This window comes from Pyxicephalus adspersus, chromosome 10, assembly GCF_032062135.1.
Source record: "Pyxicephalus adspersus chromosome 10, UCB_Pads_2.0, whole genome shotgun sequence".
Lineage (NCBI taxonomy): Eukaryota > Metazoa > Chordata > Amphibia > Anura > Pyxicephalidae > Pyxicephalus > Pyxicephalus adspersus.
The window spans coordinates 19601521-19624138 of record NC_092867.1 but is presented as its reverse complement, the minus strand read 5'-3'; the positions used below and the strand labels follow the sequence as shown (position 1 = coordinate 19624138).

Below are 22618 nucleotides of genomic sequence, written 5' to 3'. Positions count from 1 at the left end.
CGACTGCTATAATCAGTAAGTGTATTTTTTTTGTTTTGGGTCGTTTTTGGCTTTACCCCCTCTTTAAAGTGGAACTTTCATTTTAAAAAGCTCTTGATCCCTCTGCAATCTGATTCCAGTCAGTCCTGCACCGTCCCAGATTTCTTCTTCTTTCCTACACTGAGGAACCAGCGAGAGCTACCATCTTCTTTCTCCTTCTGCTTCTGTCACCCAATCTCACACTTAGCAGGCCCTGGATCGGGTGACGTTTCATGCTAAAAATTGTCATCCTAAAAAAAGTGTTGATCCCACTGTGCATGTGTGAGATCGGTACTTTTTTACAAGCCTTTTTTGCGCATGCCTGAGATTAAGCATGAGCACAACGAGCAGCCCAAAGCCTGCTGGGATCGTGACATTTGTATCCCTGGAAGCTCCAGGTTTCCTATTCACCGTGTCAGTAAAGGTAGAAGGGATCCTCCCTAATATTAAGCAGACATTTCATCATTATATATTGGTTTTGTGTTTGTATTATCAGTCAGGGCATTCTTGCAGAAAGGGACAGGTGGTGCGATGATGATGCGTCTTACTTGCCTGATTGCTCCGGGTTTGTGGCGACAAAGCTGAGCTGTGTATTTGCAGCATCACCTTTGGTTACAAGGTTATTCCAGCAATCTCGGCTTCTATTGTGTCTTTGTGTCTCAGCCAATCAAGATGACTGACAGAAGGAAAAAAAGAAAGTTGGTGGGGCCCTGTGCTGAAAGCGGATAGATGAGTCATGCCAATTTAGTTCAGCACTAATTCAATACACAATACAATAATGGGCCTCACTTTTTAAAGCTCTTCAAGACCAGAAAAGATAGACTATCATGAGAGAACCTGGGGAATCCAGCAGACTTGGAATGAATTTCTTACAAATCAAAATGTTTTCAATCTTAGACCTGATCCATTCCAGATTAGCTGAATATGAAACGTTTATTTTTTCTGGTCTTAGAAAGCTTTAATAAATCAGGCCCAATTTGTGTGAATGCACATGTCTGTAGGCGTTGGGCTTTTGTAAATGGCATCAGTTTGAAATGATGAGATCTGTCAGAATTCATTGACAGCTGCACCTTCTCCTGCAGTTGACCAACTGACCTGCTTCTGACCTGTGGTCTTACACCCACACAGACTTGTTAAAGCTTACAAATCTCACTTGAAGTGAAGTATAACCCACTGACACGCCTTTAAATGTCCTTTCTCCAGCTATCAGATTGGAGCTGTGGCATTACTTCTAGACTTGCAGGGGGTTGAATTAAAATTCTCGTTTTATACAATTCTAGATTGTAAGCTCTTCGGGGCAGGGCCCTCTCCTCCTCCTGTGTCACTGTCTGTATCTGTCTGACATTTGCAACCCCTATTTCATGTACAGTGCTGTGTAATATGTTGGTGCTTTATAAATCCTGTTTATAAATATTATTATTAATAACAACAATAATATTAATAATAATTCTATTTTATCATTTTCACCTAAAAAGCAGCAGCATTTATTTATTTTGACAATTTATTATATTATCACCGTTTTATGAATTTTTTTTTTTTTTTTTGGTGAAAGGTTTGGTGTCATTATATCTTTATTGGCTTACTTTCTGCTTTCATTTTTTTCTCCTCTATTATCATCAACCTGCTAATGTTTTTTTTAATGTTTCTGTTTTCATGACATTAACACTTACATTAGTACATATCACCTTATTTTAGACAATATTATCATTGGGCAGAACACAGCTGGTGTGAGGGTTGGTAGGCTGCTGCATGTAGCTCCCTGAACACATCTTTCAGTACTTTTCTTAGGATTTCTCAGTCCTGATGTCAGCAATTGGTTGTTTTTGTGATGGGGCTGTGTTCAGACTGGCAATAAGGTGACAGCACACTTACTGCTTCCTCATGCCAGTGAACTGCTGCCTTGGGGGAGACGCCACATGTAGCCACTACCCACAGCCACCCAATAGAGAATAAATCAGGGCAGTAATGAGTGGTGAATCAAAACTTATTATTATTCAGTGCTGACATATTACGCAGTGCTGTACAAAGTCCATAGTCGTGTCACTAGCTGTCCCTCAAAGGGGCTCACAATCTCATGTTCCTACCACAGTCATATGTGATTAATACAGTCCAAGGCCAATTTAGGCTGTTGTTACTGATAGATGACTTATGACCAAAATTTAAAAGGTAATCCCATTGATCTGAGAATGTTATACAAAGTTCCAGGTCCCATTTTGCTATGAAAAAGCGGTGACCCCAGATGCCAAAATCAATATTTTAAACACAGGAGAAAGTATCCTTGAGGATCCTGGTTATAAAGTCTCCAGGGGTTGCTGGGGGTTCCTTGAGCCATGAGTAGTTTGTGACTCTCAGGTCAGTTTAAGTGACACTAAGGATCATTTTGGCTATCTGTAAGTGTGACATTCTTCCCACTGGCCAGCAATGTAACAGGAATTCTTCCTACTGCCCACCACACTAATATACTGTGAGGTTTAGATGTAGTAATATAGCAGGGGTTCCCTGAAGACCTGAAAGTTATTACAAGGAGTCCACCATGTTAAAGTTGGCAATCACTGCTCTAGGTGATGCTGAATATCCTCCAGCTAGGAAATGGGGCATCATTTATCAGGCTTGCTGCAGCTTCTATTGTACATTGAAGCTCAGCATGTGCAGTGACACTCAGCATGTGCAGCTTGAGCTTTTTACTATTCCTTTCTGGCCAGTTTAGACACACTAGAATACAACTTGTAGACCAAATACCTACTTCCATATGTTGATAATTTGCTGGCTGGAAGAGCAGGACATGTCTTCAATGCTGGAGCTGCCTACAGATACAGAACAATGCTTGGGAATTATTGTACAGGAATGAACAAGTGTGTATGGATGTGACATACATACATATTCAGGTATTGATTCCCAATACGTGAATATTGTACAAATATTGCAAACATGCTTCCAGACACTTAGAACATTTTATTTATTAAAGCTCGTCTAAGACTCTCCTACATCTCTCTGTGCAGGATTATTTTACTCTGTACTACAGATCCCGGCAGCCTCCAGCAGCATGTTTAGCACAAGGCATGCCGGGACTTGCAGTCCGTCGCTCCTGCTTAGCCTTGACTTGTCCGCCGATTTTACATTGTGCGAACTACATTTCCCGGCATGCTCTAGGAGGCGCATGCGCGCCGATATGTCGAAAAACAAAGTCCCGCGCCGTGTGTCTGTGTCGGTGACCGGCGTCGGTATGGAAGTACAGTTCGATAACTCGGTGAAGTGTGAAAAGGTGGAAGAGCCGGTAACAGCGCCGGGATTCCTGTGTACGGAGAGGAGAGGGGAGCGTTATATGACGGGAAGTGAGGTGAGACGGGCGGACACCTGTCTGGAGTGTCACATATCTGTTCTGATCGCTTATTGATCGGCTGATAGAGCCTGCCCTCCTATATATTGCTCTAAGATATGAATATATACTCGAAACATTACAGGAAAATACTAATATCTCAGCTCTCAGTTTTAGCTTTGCAAACAATTATCCTTGCTTTTGCATCTGATAACTTGGATAATGATCACCCAACTTTTGTGTATTAAAAATATGTATGGCAAAAACTTTTTATTTTTCTAGTAATAAAGGCCTAAATCTCCTCTTTGGGGAAACTTCCCGTCACTTCCTTATCTAGGTGGTGGATTGGGTTAGGTTCAGTTGTGCCCATTTCCTGTCCCCATAAGCACCCTTCTCTCACCCACCACCCCCATTCCAAATGTCAGCGGCACTGCAGCTCACCCCGCTGGCACATAATCCCCAAAATGTTTGCTGTACACTAAAGCCTCAGATCAGCAGCAATATGAAGAACATAAATAAACTGTAGCAACATTTCCTGTTCTGATCTCTTATGTTGCTGTTATGTTTATCAAGCCTGCAATGTCTGCCTAGACAGTAAGATATCCCTATGTAAAGGTGGAGATGGGGAATGTGCCCTGATTTTATAGCATTTTTTAACATTTGGATGGTGAAACAAATTTGTGTATTCATTATCATTTCTGTCTTTCTTTTTTCAGTCCATGGTAAACCTTGCTGACCTGAACCCGTACATTCTCTGCTCAATCTGTAAAGGTTATTTTGTTGATGCCACTACTATAACAGAATGTCTTCATACATGTGAGTATACAAAAGTCTGATGAAACCACTGGATGGTAAAAGTGCAAAACATGTAAAGAGGAAGTAAACGCAAACCTTACCCAAACCAAAAAAAAATACACTTACCTTTAATCCCGTTGAGCAGTTGATCTTTTTCATCGGGTCACGCTTGGTCCCGGCATCCGTCTTCGGGCCGCACACTAGGCGCAGCCATCTTTTCCTCTTCTGGGTTCTTCTTTCCACGTCACCCGACACAGACATGAGATCGGGTGACATGGATGGGGAAAAACTTGCCGATCTTACTGCTTGTGCATGATATCGGCATTTTATGCCCCTTTTGACGAAAAGACTCCTAGGCGTGTCCACATACGCAGAAGGAGCATCCAGGAGCCTCCCGGGATGTGTGACATAGGTATCCTGGAAGCTCTGCGCTCCCATACATTCTCGAGAATTAGGCACCCATTTTTTTTTTTAAAGGTGTTGCACTTAAAAAAAAAAACAAAAACCTTTTGTTTCCCTACCTACCCTTTTATGTAATGTGAAAATTCTGAGTTTAGGTACACTTTAAAACAAATGTGCAAGATAGGAGAATTTTTTACGTTTTGTCGGCATGCTATAAGGTTAATGTTGTGCATGCTAAAGCTGCGCTCCAGGTTGAGCAAAAAACTTCCCTTGCAAAGAGTGGGGCAAGCTTTGCCCTGCAAAGATTTAATGCTGGATTTTGTTTGGGTGGCAGTTGGCTTTCTTCTCTACAGGCCCTGCATTGTAGAGAATGACATTGGTGTCAAGTGTTCAGTTCAGAATTTTTTTTAAGCCAGGTGGGAAGAAACTAGACGGATGTATTGTGACCCAACTCTTCAGTAACCACCCAAAAACAGCCGGGTGGTTACTGAAAAATGCCAAGTGGGGTGCACCCAGCTAAAAGGGCCTGGGGAGAACTCTGGTGTCTTCTACACATAGAGGCTTATAGAAGAGGCTGCAGAGATCAGTCATATAAAGGTGAAGCCTCCATGGGATATGTTAGGTAAGACTGGATTCAGACTAGCAGTTTGAATGAGGTTACATTGTGGTTATTGCTGCCTCGGGGGTGATGTGTACAAGTAGCTTCTACTTACAGCAGCCCCCTGAGAATGAATGGGGGTGTCAGGCAGTGGTATTGCAGTATTTATCACTGCTGCCTGCTGGAAAACTGCAGGGACTGGTTCTTTAAAAAGCAGTGCTGTGGTGAGAATGACCAAGTGGTGCCAGCCACCCTTATAATACTAACTACTTTGCTGGGCTATCCCCATGGCCAGGAAAGATTTTTGTTTAACCTGGGACTGGCCACATCTTTAGTCTTTTCCCCTATTATAGTTAAAAGTTGTGTAATATCAGCCAGGACACTATCTTTATGGAGTTTACAGGTTCTGCCCGTGTTTGTGTGGGTTTTCTTCCCGGGTACTCAGGTTTCCTCCCAGATTCCAAAAACATGCAGTTAGGTTAATTGGCTTCCCCCCAAAAATGACCTCCTAGGTCAGCAGGGGTTAGAAGCATATTTATTTAAAATAAAATATGTCTGTACTTATTTTAGTAAACGTATGCTATAATGTCCCTTTTTGTTTTTGTTTTTTACAGTTTGCAAAAGCTGCATAGTAAAGCATTTTTACTACAGCAACAGATGTCCAAAGTGTAACGTTGTGGTCCATCAAACACAACCTCTGTATAATATCAGGTAAGCAATTGTTTAAATGTAGTTCTCCCCCACTCTTTTAGATTTGCCTCACAATTTAGTTTCCTTTTTGCTGTCATACCCCAAACAGTGCATCTATATAAATTTATTTGGAGTTCATCTAGTCAGATATCCAACTAAAGCCCTGTTATCATCTTGTTACTGAGGACATGTTCTTCCATTACTTCCAAACTAAACTGCACCCATCATATCTGTGTGATAAGAATACCCATGTTGCGTGGTGAGGCGCTGGCATTGGACAGGCAGGTTCTTAGGGGAAGCTGGGTTTGGTCCTCTTATCAAGAAAGTAAGGTCCTTCCATAACAAAGTAAAAAAAATTAGAGAAGTAACCATAAAATGTGTTGTATAGCTCTTTAAGGCACCTTGTGGTATGTTGGGTTTTAAAAATGGCTGGCAGGTACTATAAATGGCAGTTTTTTGTTTAAAAAGAAACAGTTCTACTGTACCCTGGTTATGTGCCAGGAATCCTGTGATATAAAGTACATTCTAATGCAGTGTATATTACTTTTTTTTTCATGGCATAATTTTATTTTTTATTTCAGATTGGATAGACAGTTACAAGACATAGTCTACAAATTAGTCGTTAATTTGGAAGAACGTAAGTGATTTCACTATAAGAAGTCCACATCAGCTGCTGATGTACACAGGTACTTTGTGACCAAGGAGAAGTGGACCAAAGTATCTTAAAAAATGTCCAGAACACTATTCATCGAGATACAAATTTTGGATTGGAGATTAAAACTTCTCATAGCGTTAAAATCTAGTAGATCAGTCCAAATCCATTCTGTGACAGCTAACATATTGGTGTCTTCCAGGGGACACTGCTTTTTGTACTAAAGCCTGTCTGATGGATGGGGCATGCACCTAAAATCCCTTTAGTTTAAAAGCAACATTCACCTAGAAGTCTGTTCGTGATGTCTTTATGACTTTGTCTTTGTGATATCATTTTTTTAGGCTATGGCAAACGTTATATTTCAACTTGTAGTGTTCTAAAGTCTGATAAAGGTATCCTCTTTTTTTTATAGATGTGGTCTTGTTACCAATGTCATAAATTTTAATGATTAGTCCAGTTTGAGCAAGGCAAACCTATAGCTAGAATTTTGATAATTTCAGGGTGGATACCTGTCATGTCAAATGTATGACTTAAGTCTCTTTAAAGTTCATGGCTGGCCTTGTAATTATGAAAAATAAGGATATTTTATTTAGTGGGATTGATGGTTTGCATTACATTTTATATTTTTTTTTTCTAGGTGAAAAAAAGCAGATGTGTGACTTTTACAGAGAAAGAGGCCTTGAAATTCCAAAGCCAAGTAAGTTTTACTGTTTGTGGTAGCAAGGTGTAACATTTATCCTTTGTAGTTCCAATGAAAAATTCCAACATAAAGCTTCTTTGCTTTCTAGACAATCTTATAAATGTCTTGTGCCATTCAACATTGGCATGTGGCAAAAGAAAGCATAAGCTGAGTTAACAGTCAGTCCAGAGAAATAGGAAGCTGACGTTATTCTAAAACCAAAGATTGCCTGCCCCCCCCCCTTTACAGAAAAGGTTATCCACCCTTTTCTGTAAAGTAAAAATCTTAGTGATAGAACTGCTTTAGGAGTATTAAAGTGGGTCCAGGCAGTGCATTCCCATTTTGAAAGAAAAATTGGATTTAAATATAACTTCAACTTCTTGTACCTTTAATTCTGCCAGTAACTTTTGGTTTTTGTTATAGATAACCACTGGTTATGCATTTTTCACACATGCTCAGTTTTAAGTGTTAAGTTTGTGACAAATTAATCTCCACGTCTACAAGAAAAACAAGTAATAATAGTTGCTAACATAGTAAAATCTTGTTTGTTCACACAGCAGTCCCACAACCAAACATAAGCATTCGTGGAAGGCCTAGGAAGATGTTGGGACCTGTCTTTTGCATCCCTCCAGAATTGGATGTATCTCTGCTTCTTGAGTTTATCGGGTCAGTAAATATCTTGATCAAATAAAGAAAACTAATGTTTTATTATCATCTTTCCACCAATGCAGCATCTTGGTCATTCTGTCCTCTAGGAAATCCCTCTGACTGTGTTAAAGGCTAAACACCTAATGATATTTTCTTCTGATTTTAAAACAAACGACCACTTAAGGGCGTTCTTCTTGGTTCATGAAAAAGCAAACACCGGTGTCTATTTCCTGCCTTAAGCTACCACTATCATTTAAGATAATAACCATGCTCAGTGAATGCAATAGGTAAGGATATTTTCCTGTTTATTAAAGTGACCTGTCTAAGTGTAAAGTTAGAGGTATCGGTACTTTATAGGGAGGAAGCTGAGGTCACAATCTATGAACACTGTCCCACCCTGAATATCTTTAACCATGAGACAGAAGTCTTGGTAATAGACAAGTTTAAATTTGTTGTATTGTTGATCTAACCCAGGGGTGTCAAACTCAAATCACATGAGGGGCCTAAATCTAAAACACAGGCTAAGTCACGAGCCAAACTTTTTAATAAGATACAAAGTCTTAGTAGAAGTATAGATCCTTCCTCACCCTGAGACACCAAATCACACGCCATCCTTGTGCATTAATCATGTTCTGAAAATAACAACAAATGCAAAATGGTTAAATTACAAACTCAACAGTTTTAATACATTTATCTATTATTCTATATTTGAAATTTAAAATTGCTCACCTGTTTGTTTTCTGACCAGATGTCTGGGACCATTTTCTTCTGGTCAGAGCTGTGGCATCGAGTCAGGGGGCAGTAGACAATAAATGTCCTCGATCGTGACATCCTGGAACTTTGCTCTCAGGCCATCATTGGTTGAAGCTTTACTAACTCCATCTTAAGATGATGGGGCGCACTGTTGATGTCAGCTGTGAAAGAATTGGCAAAGATGTCAAAGCCTGAGTGCTTTGTTCTTAATTCAGAGAAGCACGGATCAGACTCATTAATTAACCGTCTCACTTTGGTAGCCACCCGAGTACAAGGAAAAGCAGAGGAAGAGGAGGCTGAGATGCTCTGACAAACAGGAAAGTGGGCAAGATTGTACTGTTCCATTTGGGACTTCCATAAGAGAAGTTTACGCTGCAATGCTGTGGTCATATTAGACATCTTTGTGATGACTTGTTTGTGTCCCTGCAACGTCTGATTCAGTTGGGCGAGATGCTTAGTTAAATCACACATGCACGCGCAAGATCACAAAGCCAGGTTGGCTCTGACAGTTCAGGCAAGGGCTTTCCTTTGCATGAAATGAGCAATTTGTTCCCTGAGCTCAAAATATTGTTTGAGGACTGTGCTCCAGCTCAGCCACCTTACTTCTGTGTAGTACGGCACGTCTCCATGCACTGCAGCTACCTCCTGTAAAAACTGCTAGAACTGGTGGTGATTTAGGGCACGCGGCCGTATAAAATTTACTATTTTTATGACCGTCATCCATTTTCGGAACCTGTCCACACATAGCTTCTTGATGGATAATGCAATGATAGCTAATCAGATGTGCATGGCTTTCTAGCATTTTTCCTTTATTATTCCAACCAAGCCTTTTTTTTCTCCACACATTGCAGGTGCGCCATCAGTAGTTAGCCCACCAACTTTTCCCAGGGTAATTTAATATTTACGGACTTATCCACCACCTCAAAAATGTCCTTCGCTGTTGTCATCCAATGTAGGGCAGCTACATGCAAGAGTTCCTCAGTGATAGAGAGGTCCATCTTCACAGCTTGTATAAGGATGGACAACTGTGCTTCAACAATATTGTCTGTGCTTTTATCAACAGCTGTGTTAGGTTTCCTGCAAGATCCTAAACTCAGCTACAATGGTATTTCTTGACAAATTGAAGTTTTGAAAATTCTGTATCTGGTTGGGCCACACCCGCCCACACTGTTAAAAAGGCACCCTCTGAAAATCACCTGGAAGTTCGGGCGATTTCTTCAGCCACAAAAAGCTACCTTTCACTTCTCCATCATGTTTGGCTGTAGGTTTAGTAAACATTTTCTGCTGCGATTGCAGTCTGCCTTTGAATTCTTGGGCAGTTTTATGTCTTTCTTGAAGGGTATATTTAGCATACTTAGCTCCATGTTGGGTGTCAAAATGCCATATATTGTACTCCATCACTGACACTGCCTCATAACACAAAATACAAACTGGTTTGTCTTCGTGAAGCATGAACATATAATTACTTTCAACTCTTTCATTAAATTGTCTCCCTTCTGCATCAATTTTTCTCTTGTTGGACATTTTGGGAGTGATTGCTTTTTTGTGCTTAGCGGCTTTAGGTGTATCTGACCTATCCTTCCCTGTCTTGGCTTGTCTATGTGAGAGTAATGGAGGCACTGACTGTGGTGTGGTGGAGGCCGGTGTCTCTGAATCTGGAGACAATGCTAATGTATCATCCCACTGAGATTCCATACCTGGAGCAGCAGCAGCAGCAGCAGCAGCATAGTACTGGCAGCAGGATCGGGACTCTGGCACAGTGCTTAGTGCTGGGTCTCGGCATGTGTGAAGAAGCAACTGGGGACCTTCTGCCTGCAGCACGGTCAGGCACTTGTGTGGACCACCCTGCTTCTACCTAGCTTTCAGGGACTGGGTCCTCCTGCTACATAAAAAACGGCCAGATGGGCCAGATTCAGTCCGCGGGCCTTGTGTCTGACACAGGTGATCTAAGCATTAAGTACTTTGAGTCACTAACGTCTGGCAAGTTCTGATTTTATTTGCTGCATGTTCTGATACAGTAATTCAGAAAATTATGAAAGCAGCAAAGGCCAAGTAGCTTGTAAATTCAGTTGAAGACCAGCCATGGCAGCCTCTGTTATTTTTTTTTTCCTCAGTGTTCGTGTTTTAGAGTTAAAAAGTGAAATCCTTACCCAAGCTAATTGTCTGCCAGAGCACTGGAACCAAGAGTGGTTAGTGCCATTTAGAATTTACTATAAGTAAAGTTATGTATTCCTTTTTTTCCTTATTTTTTTTTTGTACGCTTTTATGTGAGAAAAATAGTTTTACTTTAAAACATTGTGTTGGGCAACAAATTGCTGACATTGCAGATGCTTCTTCAGCCACGGCCACTAGATGGCTTCCTTTCTTTTTAGAAATGGTTTGGGTGGGTGTGTATTATGTCTTCGGAATGGCAGTTTAATTCTTTTTATTTAATGCATTTCATTCTATTATGGCATATGCATAAACATAGGGGCAAGTTTACCAAAAGTCTTCTGGAGGAGTTTTGCATCTGCAGAAACCTCCATACTTTTGGGGCATGGTTACCATATAAATTCTAATATTTAAAGATAAAACTGATATATACTGAAAATACTGTACAAGTGTATATGCTTGATTGTCAAAAGAAAATATATAGACACATAATTGTGTCAGATTTATTGACTGCATCATTTAGTATGGGATTCAGTTACCCTGATGTATCTAGGTTGACATTAAGAACTCCCAGGGATGCAATTGCATTGCTTTGATATTCATCTTGTGACACCCTACCCGGTTCTGCCTTTGAAAGTGAAAGCTTTCATTCCCCAGACATTAGTGGAGCTTGAAGTGTTTTGTGTCCACACATACCACTGCCTCCTGCATTATTTATTACAGTATATTGGTTCTAAAAGTGCATTAGGATGGTAATGAAATGTCACTTAATTATATTTCAACAATATAAAACTCAAATGGATGGGAGCATATGACAGATATAATACACGCTTTATTGTATGTACTACATGGCTATAGTTTAATTTATATATTTTTGGTTATTTTGTAGGGCTCAGGAGGGAACAGGAACCTATAAGGTAAATATACATAATATCCATTAAAGTATCTGGCCAATCTGGTGTATTGACTGCCTGTGGTTGGACGCAGAGCAGCTTACCTACTATGATCATTACACTTACCTATACTTTTAAGATAATAACTCAAATATTTTTGATAGATCTGATCCAGAACTAGATCTTTCTAATCAGCAGCTGTGCTGATTGGAGAGCTGTGGTTCAGTGTCGGACATTAGCAAGGAGACAGGGGTTTATCTCTGTAGTATTCTAGGGGGAACAGGCTTTTCCACTCCACAGAAAACACTGGAGAACTTATTATGTTGCCTCTTCTGTAGCCTAATGGCAAAGTGTTAAAAAAGAGAAATGTAACGCCTGTAAGAAAGTGCTGTCTCACTGTCCTTATTGATGTTCCCTCTCTCTGCCACTGCTGTGCTTGGAAATAGGTTCATGCATGTTTAATATCACCTTCATTATTCATATCAGAGTCCTGAAATATCTGAAAAACAGTTCTGCAGAAAAACGTTGTCATGTTCATACTTAGTGAGACTGTGTCATTAAATGTGACATACTCAACCTTTTTTTAAAGTCTGTTTGATTCAAGATATCAAATGTGTAGCTTACAGTTTTTGTGTTAACTGAACTTTTCATGAACTTAGTTTTTTATCCTGTTTTATGCATTTAAAGAAGACTTAAAGAAGAGAGAGATGTATAGGAGGCTGCGTCCTCCAGCGATGCCTGGCATCTTCTTCCCCTGGCGATGCCAGCCGGGCATCTCTGTAAGCTGGAGATTCCTGGCCGGCATCTGCATCCTCGGCGTGTGAAGGTTGGGGACCTAAGGCCAGGGGAAGCAGATGCCGGCCAAAAATACTAAGTTTTACATTTAAAAATACTTATTATTTATACCGCCAGGGAGGTTAAAGAAACCCTGATGTTGTCTTTGGGAGAAATAAACAGTAGCCTAATGCCAACAATGTCTTTAGAGTGCACATGCTTGAAAGAATAAATCTTTTCCATTTTGTTACATTAGCATCCACTGTTCGTCATCGAGCTTAAGTTTATTTAAAATACTCATAATTAAATTACCAGTACTGTTCTGGTTAATGGAAATCTTCCCTTTCTTCAACAATTCTGGGAAATCTATCACTAGCTATCAAATTACATTTGGGAACACTCTCTATTTAAAGTAAATCAACTTACTTTGTGTCCACTATTTTAGCCTCTGGAGAAGAAGTTTGTACGTGTGTCTGGAGAAGCAACCATTGGGCATGTGGAGAAATTCTTAAGAAGGAAAATGGAGCTTACTGCAGTGTGTCAAGTAAGTAATACATTGTGTTCTGTTGAACTTAATGTGTTTATTGTTACCATTTGTTTTGATTTCTGTGATTTGATAATTCAATTGCAATAAACTCTTGTTTTTTTATAGAAGAAAAACAAGAATTGATATCATTTAAGTAATCTAATCCACCTTTCTCAGTGTTCAACCCAGATTTTTTCTTAATCTGGTTGGGAAGAAATTGTAGTGACAGTCCCTTTATTGTGACCCAACTTTTGATAAACCACCCAAAAAAAGCTGGGTGCTTACTTAAAATTGTCGGATAGATAACAAGCCAAATATTGGGTAGGATACCATCTACCATTCCTGTAGATAACATGCACATATACATGTCTTTCAGGTTACCAATAATTTAAGTCAACTGTTAGTCTCATGTATTCAAATTTATATTCCATTTTCTGATTCCAAATGTCATCACTATGTGAGAGTTAAAAACAGCAGCTGCATTGTATGTATAATAAACTGTGTGTGTCTTCTGTAAGATCTCAGATTTGTTCAGTGCTTGGTCCAGGGGTGGGCAAACTTTTTTTTAATCAGGGGCCACAATCTGAAAAAAAAAAATTGTCAGAGGGGCCCAGTAGATGGTAGAGTGGGCGGCGTTATGCCATCATGACGCCCCTGAACGTGACGTCATGATGGCATAACCCCGTCCACTCTCCCATTGCAAGCTTAGAGCCTGCGATAGGACAGTGGGTGGGTTGTGTGCAGGGACACAGCCCGCTCACTCTCCAATCGCAGGCTCTGAGATTGCGATGGGAGAGTGGGCGGGCTGTATTACTGCACACAACCTGCCCACTCTCCCATTACAGGCTCAGATCTGGGGACGTGTTCTGCGGCTCTGGCCGGTGCGGCCCCACGGTCGGGTCCTTCTCCTGACCCTGCTCGGGGTGGCACCGGCCAGAGCTGCGGAATAACCAAAGGGCCAGAGAAACATCCCTTGCTGGGCCGTTGCTTGCCCATGCATGGCTTAGACTCTATATCTATCATGCAGTTTAGGCAGACAAATATAGGGAACTAAAAATTCTTTGCTCTGATATCTCTGTGAGAGTCTGTTACAAAACTAAATATATGTCTCTGTCTTCCATGGAGCTAAATATGTAAAAAGCTATTACCGGCTCCCTGGCAGTTTGCTTGTTCAAGGTCAGTTATTTGGCCCAAGGTAAAATGTTGGCTTTATTGCCGTGGAACTTTTCATTCTGCACAGAGATAATAGTTGGCTCAGTATGATGCTTTCAAGACAAGAATTTAAATAAAGAAAGTTTTCCTTGAAATTGCATTTTTATTATTTGTTTTTCTTTATAACTGTCGTTTTAGATTTGAAGCTGTGTTCACATTAGCTAATATTCAATCTTTCCTTTAAACATCACCAGTGTATAGCAAAGCATAAAAAAAAACCCCAAAAAAACTTTGAATAATCTTTGGCATGCAAAACATCTAGGGTTGTTGTAAATGTAGATTTTTTTTTTGACGTAATCCACCAGCCCCATGTCAGAAAATTTTGATGGGTTGACTTTGAAGTGTACAAAGCAAGATAACGCAGAGTCTTACAAGTAAAATTTAATATTGTACTATACTTTAATGAATCGCCTCCCCAGATGAAGCTGCCACCCTGTTAAACCACTCTCTTTCCTTGGGTTTGGATAAAGTTGCCCCTGCCACCTTCCAATACTCCCATTCTGGCACAACAATCACACCAAACGACTACAAACGACTGTTCATGCAGCTGAGCGTACGTGTAGAAAATCTGGCCTCAGTGCTGACTTCATGGACTACAAAGCTAAGCTACAAAGCTTTAACACTGAGATTACTGTCACCAAGCAGTCATTTCCTCTCAAGCTTCCAACCCATGCAGCCTCTTCTCAACAATTGACTTCCTCCTAAACCCCACACCTGCTCCCCCCTCAACAACCTTCTCTCTCCAAGACATTGCCACCCATTTTAGAGATAAAATAGAAAAAATCATACATGGTGTCTCTGCTCACCGAGCCACTCCAACTATACCCACCCCTTCCACCTGTAAATCATCATTGGCCTCCCTCAGCCCTGTTCCTGTGGACAAAGTCTCTTCTCTTCTCTCATCATCTCCATCCACTACCTGTCCTCTTGACCCAATTCCCTATGATCTACTCCGTGCCCATTCCTCCACTCTGGCCCCTGCCTTAACCAAAACTATTCAACCTCTCCCTTTGTACTGGTCAATACCCCTCAGCTTTTAAACATGCCATAATTCTCCCTATCCTAAAGAAACATTCACTGGACCCCTGTCCTTTTCGGCTTCCTCCTACTTTCTGCTCATTTAATAGAGCGCTCAAAACCCATTTTTTCAAACTTGCCTACCCATCTTCTTCTGTCTTTTGAAACCATCACTACTTCCCACCATTACATATCTTCCATCCTATTGTGTGTAAATTCCCCCACCTACTAGATTGTAAGCTCTTCGGGGCAGGTTCCTCTCCTCCTGTATCACTGTCTGTATTAGTCTGTCATTTGCAACCCCTATTTAATGTATAACACTGCGTAATATGTTGGCACTATATAAATCCTGTTTATTATTATTATTATTATTAATATAATAATAATAATAATGATATAAAGACAGATAGATAGATATAAGAATGCAATAAGAAATAATAATATTAACAAAAAATAATAGTACTGAGTTGCATTCGGCAAAGGATTCTGACAAAATTTAAATGCTTGGCACATGTTCAAAAAATATGTTGCATGCAATATGATCTGGATGAGACTCCAGATTAGGTGTGGAGCTGTGTTTTAAATTATGAGGGCCAGTGCTTGACCAGAACTGACCGATGATTTGCCCTTATAAGAATGCCAGTTAAAGTATTAGTTGCATTCTTTAAGACCTTATGAAAGGTATACATATGCTATAAATATTGGTAAAACAATATTGTTGGTGGGACGGTATTGTTCTTAAATAAAATTGTACTAACCCAACAGCGTTGTACCATTTGAGTAGTGGAGGACCAAGCATCAAACACCTGGAAGTGGTCAGATGTTGAAGATACTTTAGGTGTATCCAGACTCAAAGCATGCTGTTTTAGGTTAGGACCTCTGTCTGTATTTACTGCTCTCCGGGACTTCATTAGATAGATTTTGTTTTTGGGAAAATCTTTCTAGACCTAAAATCCTAAGTACAGTATCTATAAGTAAACTTTCAGGAACTTGGCTCAATGACCTTGAAGGTGCGGGTGTGAGCGAGCAGTTGTTTGTTTCTGAATCATCCATTTTCAACCTAGGTCTCCTAAAGTAAAAGAACAGTTTTAGTAATAGGTGTAGGCTTTGCTACTGCTGCCACCACCACCCTGTCTGGTTATTAAGTCCATCAATCATGGCCCATGATGGGTGAGACAGTAGGAGCATACTTATTAGTTAGGTTCCATCTTTTAGAATTAATCTTGCTCCTTTTTTGTGTTTAATGGGTGGAACCAGCACTTTTATATATGACGTTAAGATGCATGTCTGATTGGCTCAACCAGTTCAGAAGGTATTTTCAATAAAATTGAATATTCTTTTTATTTGTGCAATTTAAACGTCATAAAACAATAGAACATGTTTTTCAACATATATTTGTCTCATAGGTAGATATTATTTGTGGAGACCATTTGCTGGAACACTATCAAACTCTGCGGGAAATACTTGCTGCCATTGGAAAAAGTTGTATTCAGGTATTCTCTAATTCTTGCATGTGCTATTGATTGGCAATATTAAATTTGTAATTTAGTGCTTTGCTTCACATTTCTTGAATTTTAAAACGGCATTTCAGTTAAGCTGAACAGAAATTGGCTATAACAAATGGACAGTAGGCCACACTAAGATTGTTCTTGAAATTTACACTTCTGTTTTATTTTGTGTGTATATACTATTTGACTTACAAAGCTGACTTTGTCTTATTCTTACTATATTCTCAGTATGTCTTGACCAATTTTAAGAGGGAACACTACTAAATGGACAACCCCCATAAATTCCTTAGTCATCCTGAGTGTAACCTACCATGATAAATACTTTCTTTTTTTATAGCGTTCTAGTAATAATCACTGTGCTGCAATGCCTAACATCAGTGTTGATCTCTGCGGCCTTCGGTCATATTGCCCTCTACTACTAGAAACTAAACCATCATCCTGAGTTTGAGTCCTCCTTGGCTTCATTGGGTTTAACTTTTGTGGTAGAAAAGTTTTTTGGCTGTACAATCATTTGTGCCATCAAAGAACCCTATAAATGTCAAAATCTGGTCTCAGAAGATACTAGCATGCTTTGTCGCATTTACCTGTGGATTTTACTCGGCTCTTATTAATGTATGTAGGGGAGCAGCTAGTTACTTCTACTAGTGCTTCCCAATTATTGGGTCTTGAAGCCCCTTCTTCCCATCTTTTGGAAGACCCTCATGGTGAGTATGAGTCTGGGGAGTGCTGAACACTCTGCCAGTGCAAGGGAACTGATCATTGGCGCAGTCTTGTCTTCCCCAACATTCTGGTATTGTGGTTACTCTTCAGCAGTCTGAGGGATGCCCAATGCAGCATTTGTTATGTGATGCAAAGGACCTATAAACTGTAATGGGAATGTAAATGTCTGTATTGGCAACCGTATGGAAACCAGAGGCCATCCCTGACCCCCAGTTTCCATGTACCACAGAGTAAACCTGATGAAACTTTGATTTATTTTATTCATTTATTTCATGTATTTTCAAATCTTATTTTAAAGACAAATAATGAACCCAACCAGTGAGTGTTACTGGGAATTGCACTCTTTTCTTGTCAATTTTTCCTCCTTTTGGAAATGGAGCAGCTTTGCCTGCAAGTTGCAGAGTAAGCAAACATTTAATATTTAGGTGACAGTTTTAGTGCAAAGCATGTGCATCATTGGCTCATATCCTCCACATAAATGTATTCTGTAGCTAATTGAACCTGTTTTGCAGACTAGATTTTCACTGTCTGCTGAGTTTTCTATACCAGCCATAAAACATAAAATTTATGGCTAACATTACCATAATTTATGCATAGATTTTGTTCACTGCATTGACCCAACTAAATTAAGCATTCTAGCATGCATCAAAATTTTGATTTAAGTGTTATAATTTATAATTACTTATGTTTCACCGCTGTAGAGTTTTCATGGAGACATATTCATATTTCAAATAAGTGTTAAAGAAAACAATAAGGCTAAAGGGAACCTTAGGCATCTTCTTTGGAAAGTCCTGAGATGGAGGAGGGATCTGCAAGGAGCAGGAGGCAGATCTGTAAGCAAACCACTGTGCACAAAAAGGGAATGCAGATGCCAACTAAGATACAAGTTTCAGGTTTTCCTGCATGAAACCTTCCCTCATGTTTACACAAGTCAAAGACACTAAATGACTGAAAGAAAGGTAGACCAATAGATAAAAGGGTGTGCTGGTGACAGTGCTAGTCAGATAGGGACAGCTTGAGGTTGCTTGCAGGCTATCAAACAGGAAACAACCTCAAGATACTTGCTGCAGCTTCTAATGAGATAACTGAGAAATTAAGCTATTCACTTTCATGACAGGAGAGGACTCTACAAATATAAATGTAGAACTAGAGTTCAGTTTTATTGTGTCCTGTTGCCAAAATAATTTAGCAACAAGTATGTAGAGCAAGGGGCTACCCAAATAGATATAGATGAAATAAGTTGCCTAGGTAGATCTTTGCATGTATTTATTGTAAGTTGCCTCCCCAAACATTAAATTTGTATCATACATCTGCCAGAAAAGTCAGAAAGATATTTTCAGGGTATTGTGTTAGCTGCATGCAAATGTTTGCTTATTTCAGAAAAATCTGTTGGCTGAATGGCCACCAGTAGTATTGTTTTCGTCACCTCCTATATTTCAAGCAGTTTGAGTCCTTTTACAATTTTTTTTTTTTTTTTTTGCATATGAAACATTAATACACATGTGGCTGGAATCACCTTGACTATAATAACAAGAAGTGCCCTACTAATAGAAATAGGTTTCTTTCTTTCTTTTATTTTTACTCTTAAACCTTTCTGAAGGTTTTTGTCCTTTGTCCATTGTGCCCTGTGTTAAAAGAAATTCCTTGCAACTTTGAATGTCTTGTGCATTATTGGTTTCTAATCAATATGACTAAATATGCAAATCTTTTCTGCAAGGCACATCCAAGGTTGATGTAAAATTACTGTATTTTTACATTGCTCTTTTCTTAAGGCAAGTATATATACAACATTTGTGTAAAAACAAGTGAGACTGTTCACATAGTGGCAATCCAGTAGCAAGGTGACCTGTTTTAAAGGATGGATTTACATTCAAAGCCTGTCTGCAGCCTGCAAAGATTGCTAAATGAACCTATATTTTATATGACTTTCCTGAAGGCTTGGAGGTCAATGTCCATGAACACTATTAAAATGTTAATATAGCTGCAGTTTTGTCAGTGTAGCTTAAGTTCATTCTGCTGCATTTTGAGACCACATAAATCTGTTGTTAAAAATTGCAATCCTGTAATTCATTTTTATGTAGTTTTTTAAATAATACAGCACCCAGTACAGTGCAGTTAAATATAAATTGAGGGGGAACCGCACTCCATCTGAAAAAGGAACCTAGATCTGCTGCCCAGACCATTTCCCAATTTTCTTTTGTGAGGTTTTAAATCCTGCATGGGAGTATCAATAAGGTGAAGGGCCCTGGACAATCATATTGCAGTGAGGTTACATTTAAATTTTACTTTTTTGTTTTACATCTAAGGATTTACCAGTTTTAGTTTTTAGTTATCAGTTGGTTAGTTTCCAGCTCTATCAGTATCTAAGGTACAGGTAGTTCCTGGGTTAAGGACATCCGACATATGGACGCCTCCTAGATATGAACAGGGCTTCCCTGTTCGCTAGTGTGCAGAACCAAGGCTTGATAGGTGGGTTGTTTACATGACTTGCAGAAGAAATCTTTTTCTAAACACAGCGGAGCTCTTTCTGCAGCCTCTTGTAACTCTTTAATGACCAAGACAAACTCTGCAATTGTTTCTTTTTGCATTTCAAAGCACAGCTTTGAAATTACATTTTTTTTACTTTGTGAATAACTCACAGTGGGGATTTTATACACTAGCTGACACCATGCTGCCTAATAATATGTTGGGAAATGTGCCTGTTCCAACTTACATACAAATTCAACTTAAGAACAAACCTACAGTCCCTATCCTCTATCAGGTAGGTGCTATTAAATAATGCTGTAATTAAAAGTGCCCGCTTCCTAATAGTAAATAAGTGGTCCCTTTTTTATTCTTCAGTCAATGCCATACATTTTACCTAATGAGACAAATGCATTTTGGGGTTTGAGATTTGCAAATCTTGCAAAACAAGATGTTCAGTATACCAGAGATAAATTATTGCAACAGTTTTAGGCAAAATTTAGAGAATGTTGTTATACAATTTTAGAATAAAAAAAAGTGTAAAACTCCATCTGTTTGTTTAAAGTGTGACTTTTTGTACATTAAGTCATGACCTACAACCCATTGCCTTTATTTTTACAGGATGGTTTGCTGGTTCTTCACTTTGGCCTGGTCCTGTCTCCATTGGCATTTACATGAAGGTATTAATGCGGATTTATAAATGTGGACACCCTCTTTTGAAAGATGACTTCAGTCAGTCTTGGTGTCGGGAATATGGATATTCTGTAAGTGAAGATTTGCTGCAAGCTCTTACAGAGCTAAGTATTCGCTGGGTGAATTGTTTCACCAGGCTGAGCATGCACTGGGCATGTGTAGACAGCCATTCAGAAGACTTGTGTGTGAGAGCATTAAAAGGTGTGAACATTTTCTCCCTACTTCTCTGGAAACCAAATCTGCAAATGAAATGTGTAAATTGCTTTTGATACTGAATCCTAAACAAAATGAATACCAAAAGCTCATGTGGAGCATATGAGAATTGCCTTACCATTGGACCTGGGTGTTAACAAAAATCTACCAAAAACACTGAAGAATAAAAATGTAAATATCTTTTGCTATGATTGCACATTGATTTACTGTTATGTAGCAATCAAATATTTGTAAATATTCTGTTTTTGAACATTTGACTTTCTTTGGAGGCTTTTTATTAAAACACAGCTGTTCATACACAGTGTTGCAAAGCTTTACACCTCTTCATACTTACAATAAAGTAATTTTGTAAGCAGTGTTGTCCTATTTTTATTCACAAAGAACCCATGTTGTATAAAAGGGAAATGCTACCAAAAAAACAAAACAAAAAAAAAAATTATAGGTAGCTGTGTCGCTGCTGTAGATTGATGACTGTACTACTCAATAGCATTCTCAAATCACATCAACATAATCATTGTAAATTGTTTACCTAATGAATTGTCTGATCAATAAGTGGGTTTCAAAAGGTCACATTGATTTAGTGTTTAAAATGCAAATCTCTTTGCTGACTTTAAAGCATGCACAAAATATACATTGACTTTATTTCTTGTAACTGTGCACCCCCCCCCCCCTCCTTTTTAAGCAATTACTATTTTTTTTAATTTTTTTTTTTTTTTAGAAGTGGGTCTGTTATGCCAATTTTACAGACCCGTTCGTGGTCTGTACATGTGTAGAAAAATGTAAATATGAGTAGACCTTAATATGGTGGATGGTTACATTGAAATCTTTCAGCAGTGTCTCCCTGCATATACTGTTGATGTTTCAATTTAACTGTGCACAGAGCACAAATATATGTCATAAATACATTTTTTCAAAGCTTGGGCCTCCCCAGTCCCTAAATCACAATTGGTGAATCATTTACCTGGAACAAGTATGTGTTTGGTGAAGTCTGGTCCTAGTTTCATTTTTGTAAATCAAATAATAGGACAAACAGGTCTATACAGAAAAAGAATAGATATCTTCTTGCAAAATGGTTAAAATTCATTGCTTCAATTATTATATTTATTTCCACAAAGTCGGGACGTTAGAGTCCAAAAGATTTTATTATATTTCGATTTAAACCATTTTAAACCATTTTTAATCCAAATCATTTTATTGTAAATAGATAAATTTACATTCAATACAAACAACAAAATTCTCAATCTCTGTGTTATTAAATCTTTCAAACTTGATAATCAACCCTTTGGACTTGTAGTCCTCTCAGAAACTTGGCACCTAAGCAGGTCTCAGTACAGTCGGGCAAAAAACAGGTATAGATGGGATAAACAGAAGTAACCAACTATCCTAAAGCACTAATCTCACCAAAAGATACTTCAGTTCAAACCTAATAGCAGGATCCAATGTCCACCTGAAGGTTTTAATCTAAGTATTAAACTTTAAAAATAAATCAATGACAGCAACTATTTTTTTATTATGGCCTGTTCTCTACTGCACCGTCCTGCAAATATCACATTGGGTGAATATGTGAAATGAAGCAACCATATTCATCTGAAGATGGTTTGTTTTATTTCTCCAGGAGCCTTTTTGTTATTTTTTTTTTTTTTTTTGACTGTTCACTTTTGCAGGCTATAGAGCTCCATTAATGTGCATGCTCTGCTTCGGGACTACGAGGAGCAATCCTGCTTGTGACAAGTGGTAATGGGTTTAGGTGACAGGAGGATGATCATTAAAATGATGATGGAGGTCTGAAAAGTAGAATAAACAAATTTATTAAAAGAAAAAGTTTTTTAAAGCTCTATTTTATATATATTTTTAATCCCTCTCCTCTCCTATTTTTAGAAAAGTCTGAGAGAAGCAA

General features: G+C 38.9%; 1 protein-coding gene across 1 annotated transcript; it reads left to right on the top strand.

The window, feature by feature from the left end:
• The first annotated feature begins 3172 nt into the window (after window positions 1–3172).
• Window positions 3173–21077, top strand: PCGF6 (polycomb group ring finger 6). Its single transcript, XM_072423992.1, has 10 exons — window positions 3173–3355; window positions 4051–4150; window positions 5744–5840; window positions 6401–6456; window positions 7109–7168; window positions 7708–7816; window positions 11592–11619; window positions 12815–12913; window positions 16531–16617; window positions 20437–21077. Exons 1-10 carry the CDS (start codon window positions 3176–3178, stop codon window positions 20491–20493), a joined length of 873 nt encoding a protein of 290 aa, XP_072280093.1. The 5' UTR covers window positions 3173–3175; the 3' UTR covers window positions 20494–21077.
• Window positions 21078–22618: the final 1541 nt, after the last annotated feature.

Excerpts from the sequence above, each read along its gene's own strand:
- PCGF6 (XM_072423992.1), top strand. The coding sequence starts at position 3,176 with ATGCGCGCCGATATGTCGAAAAACAAAGTCCCGCGCCGTGTGTCTGTG. Across the intron at positions 5,841-6,400 it reads CAACCTCTGTATAATATCAG|ATTGGATAGACAGTTACAAG; the intron begins GTAAGCAATTGT and ends TTTTTATTTCAG. Across the intron at positions 16,618-20,436 it reads TTGGAAAAAGTTGTATTCAG|GATGGTTTGCTGGTTCTTCA; the intron begins GTATTCTCTAAT and ends TTATTTTTACAG.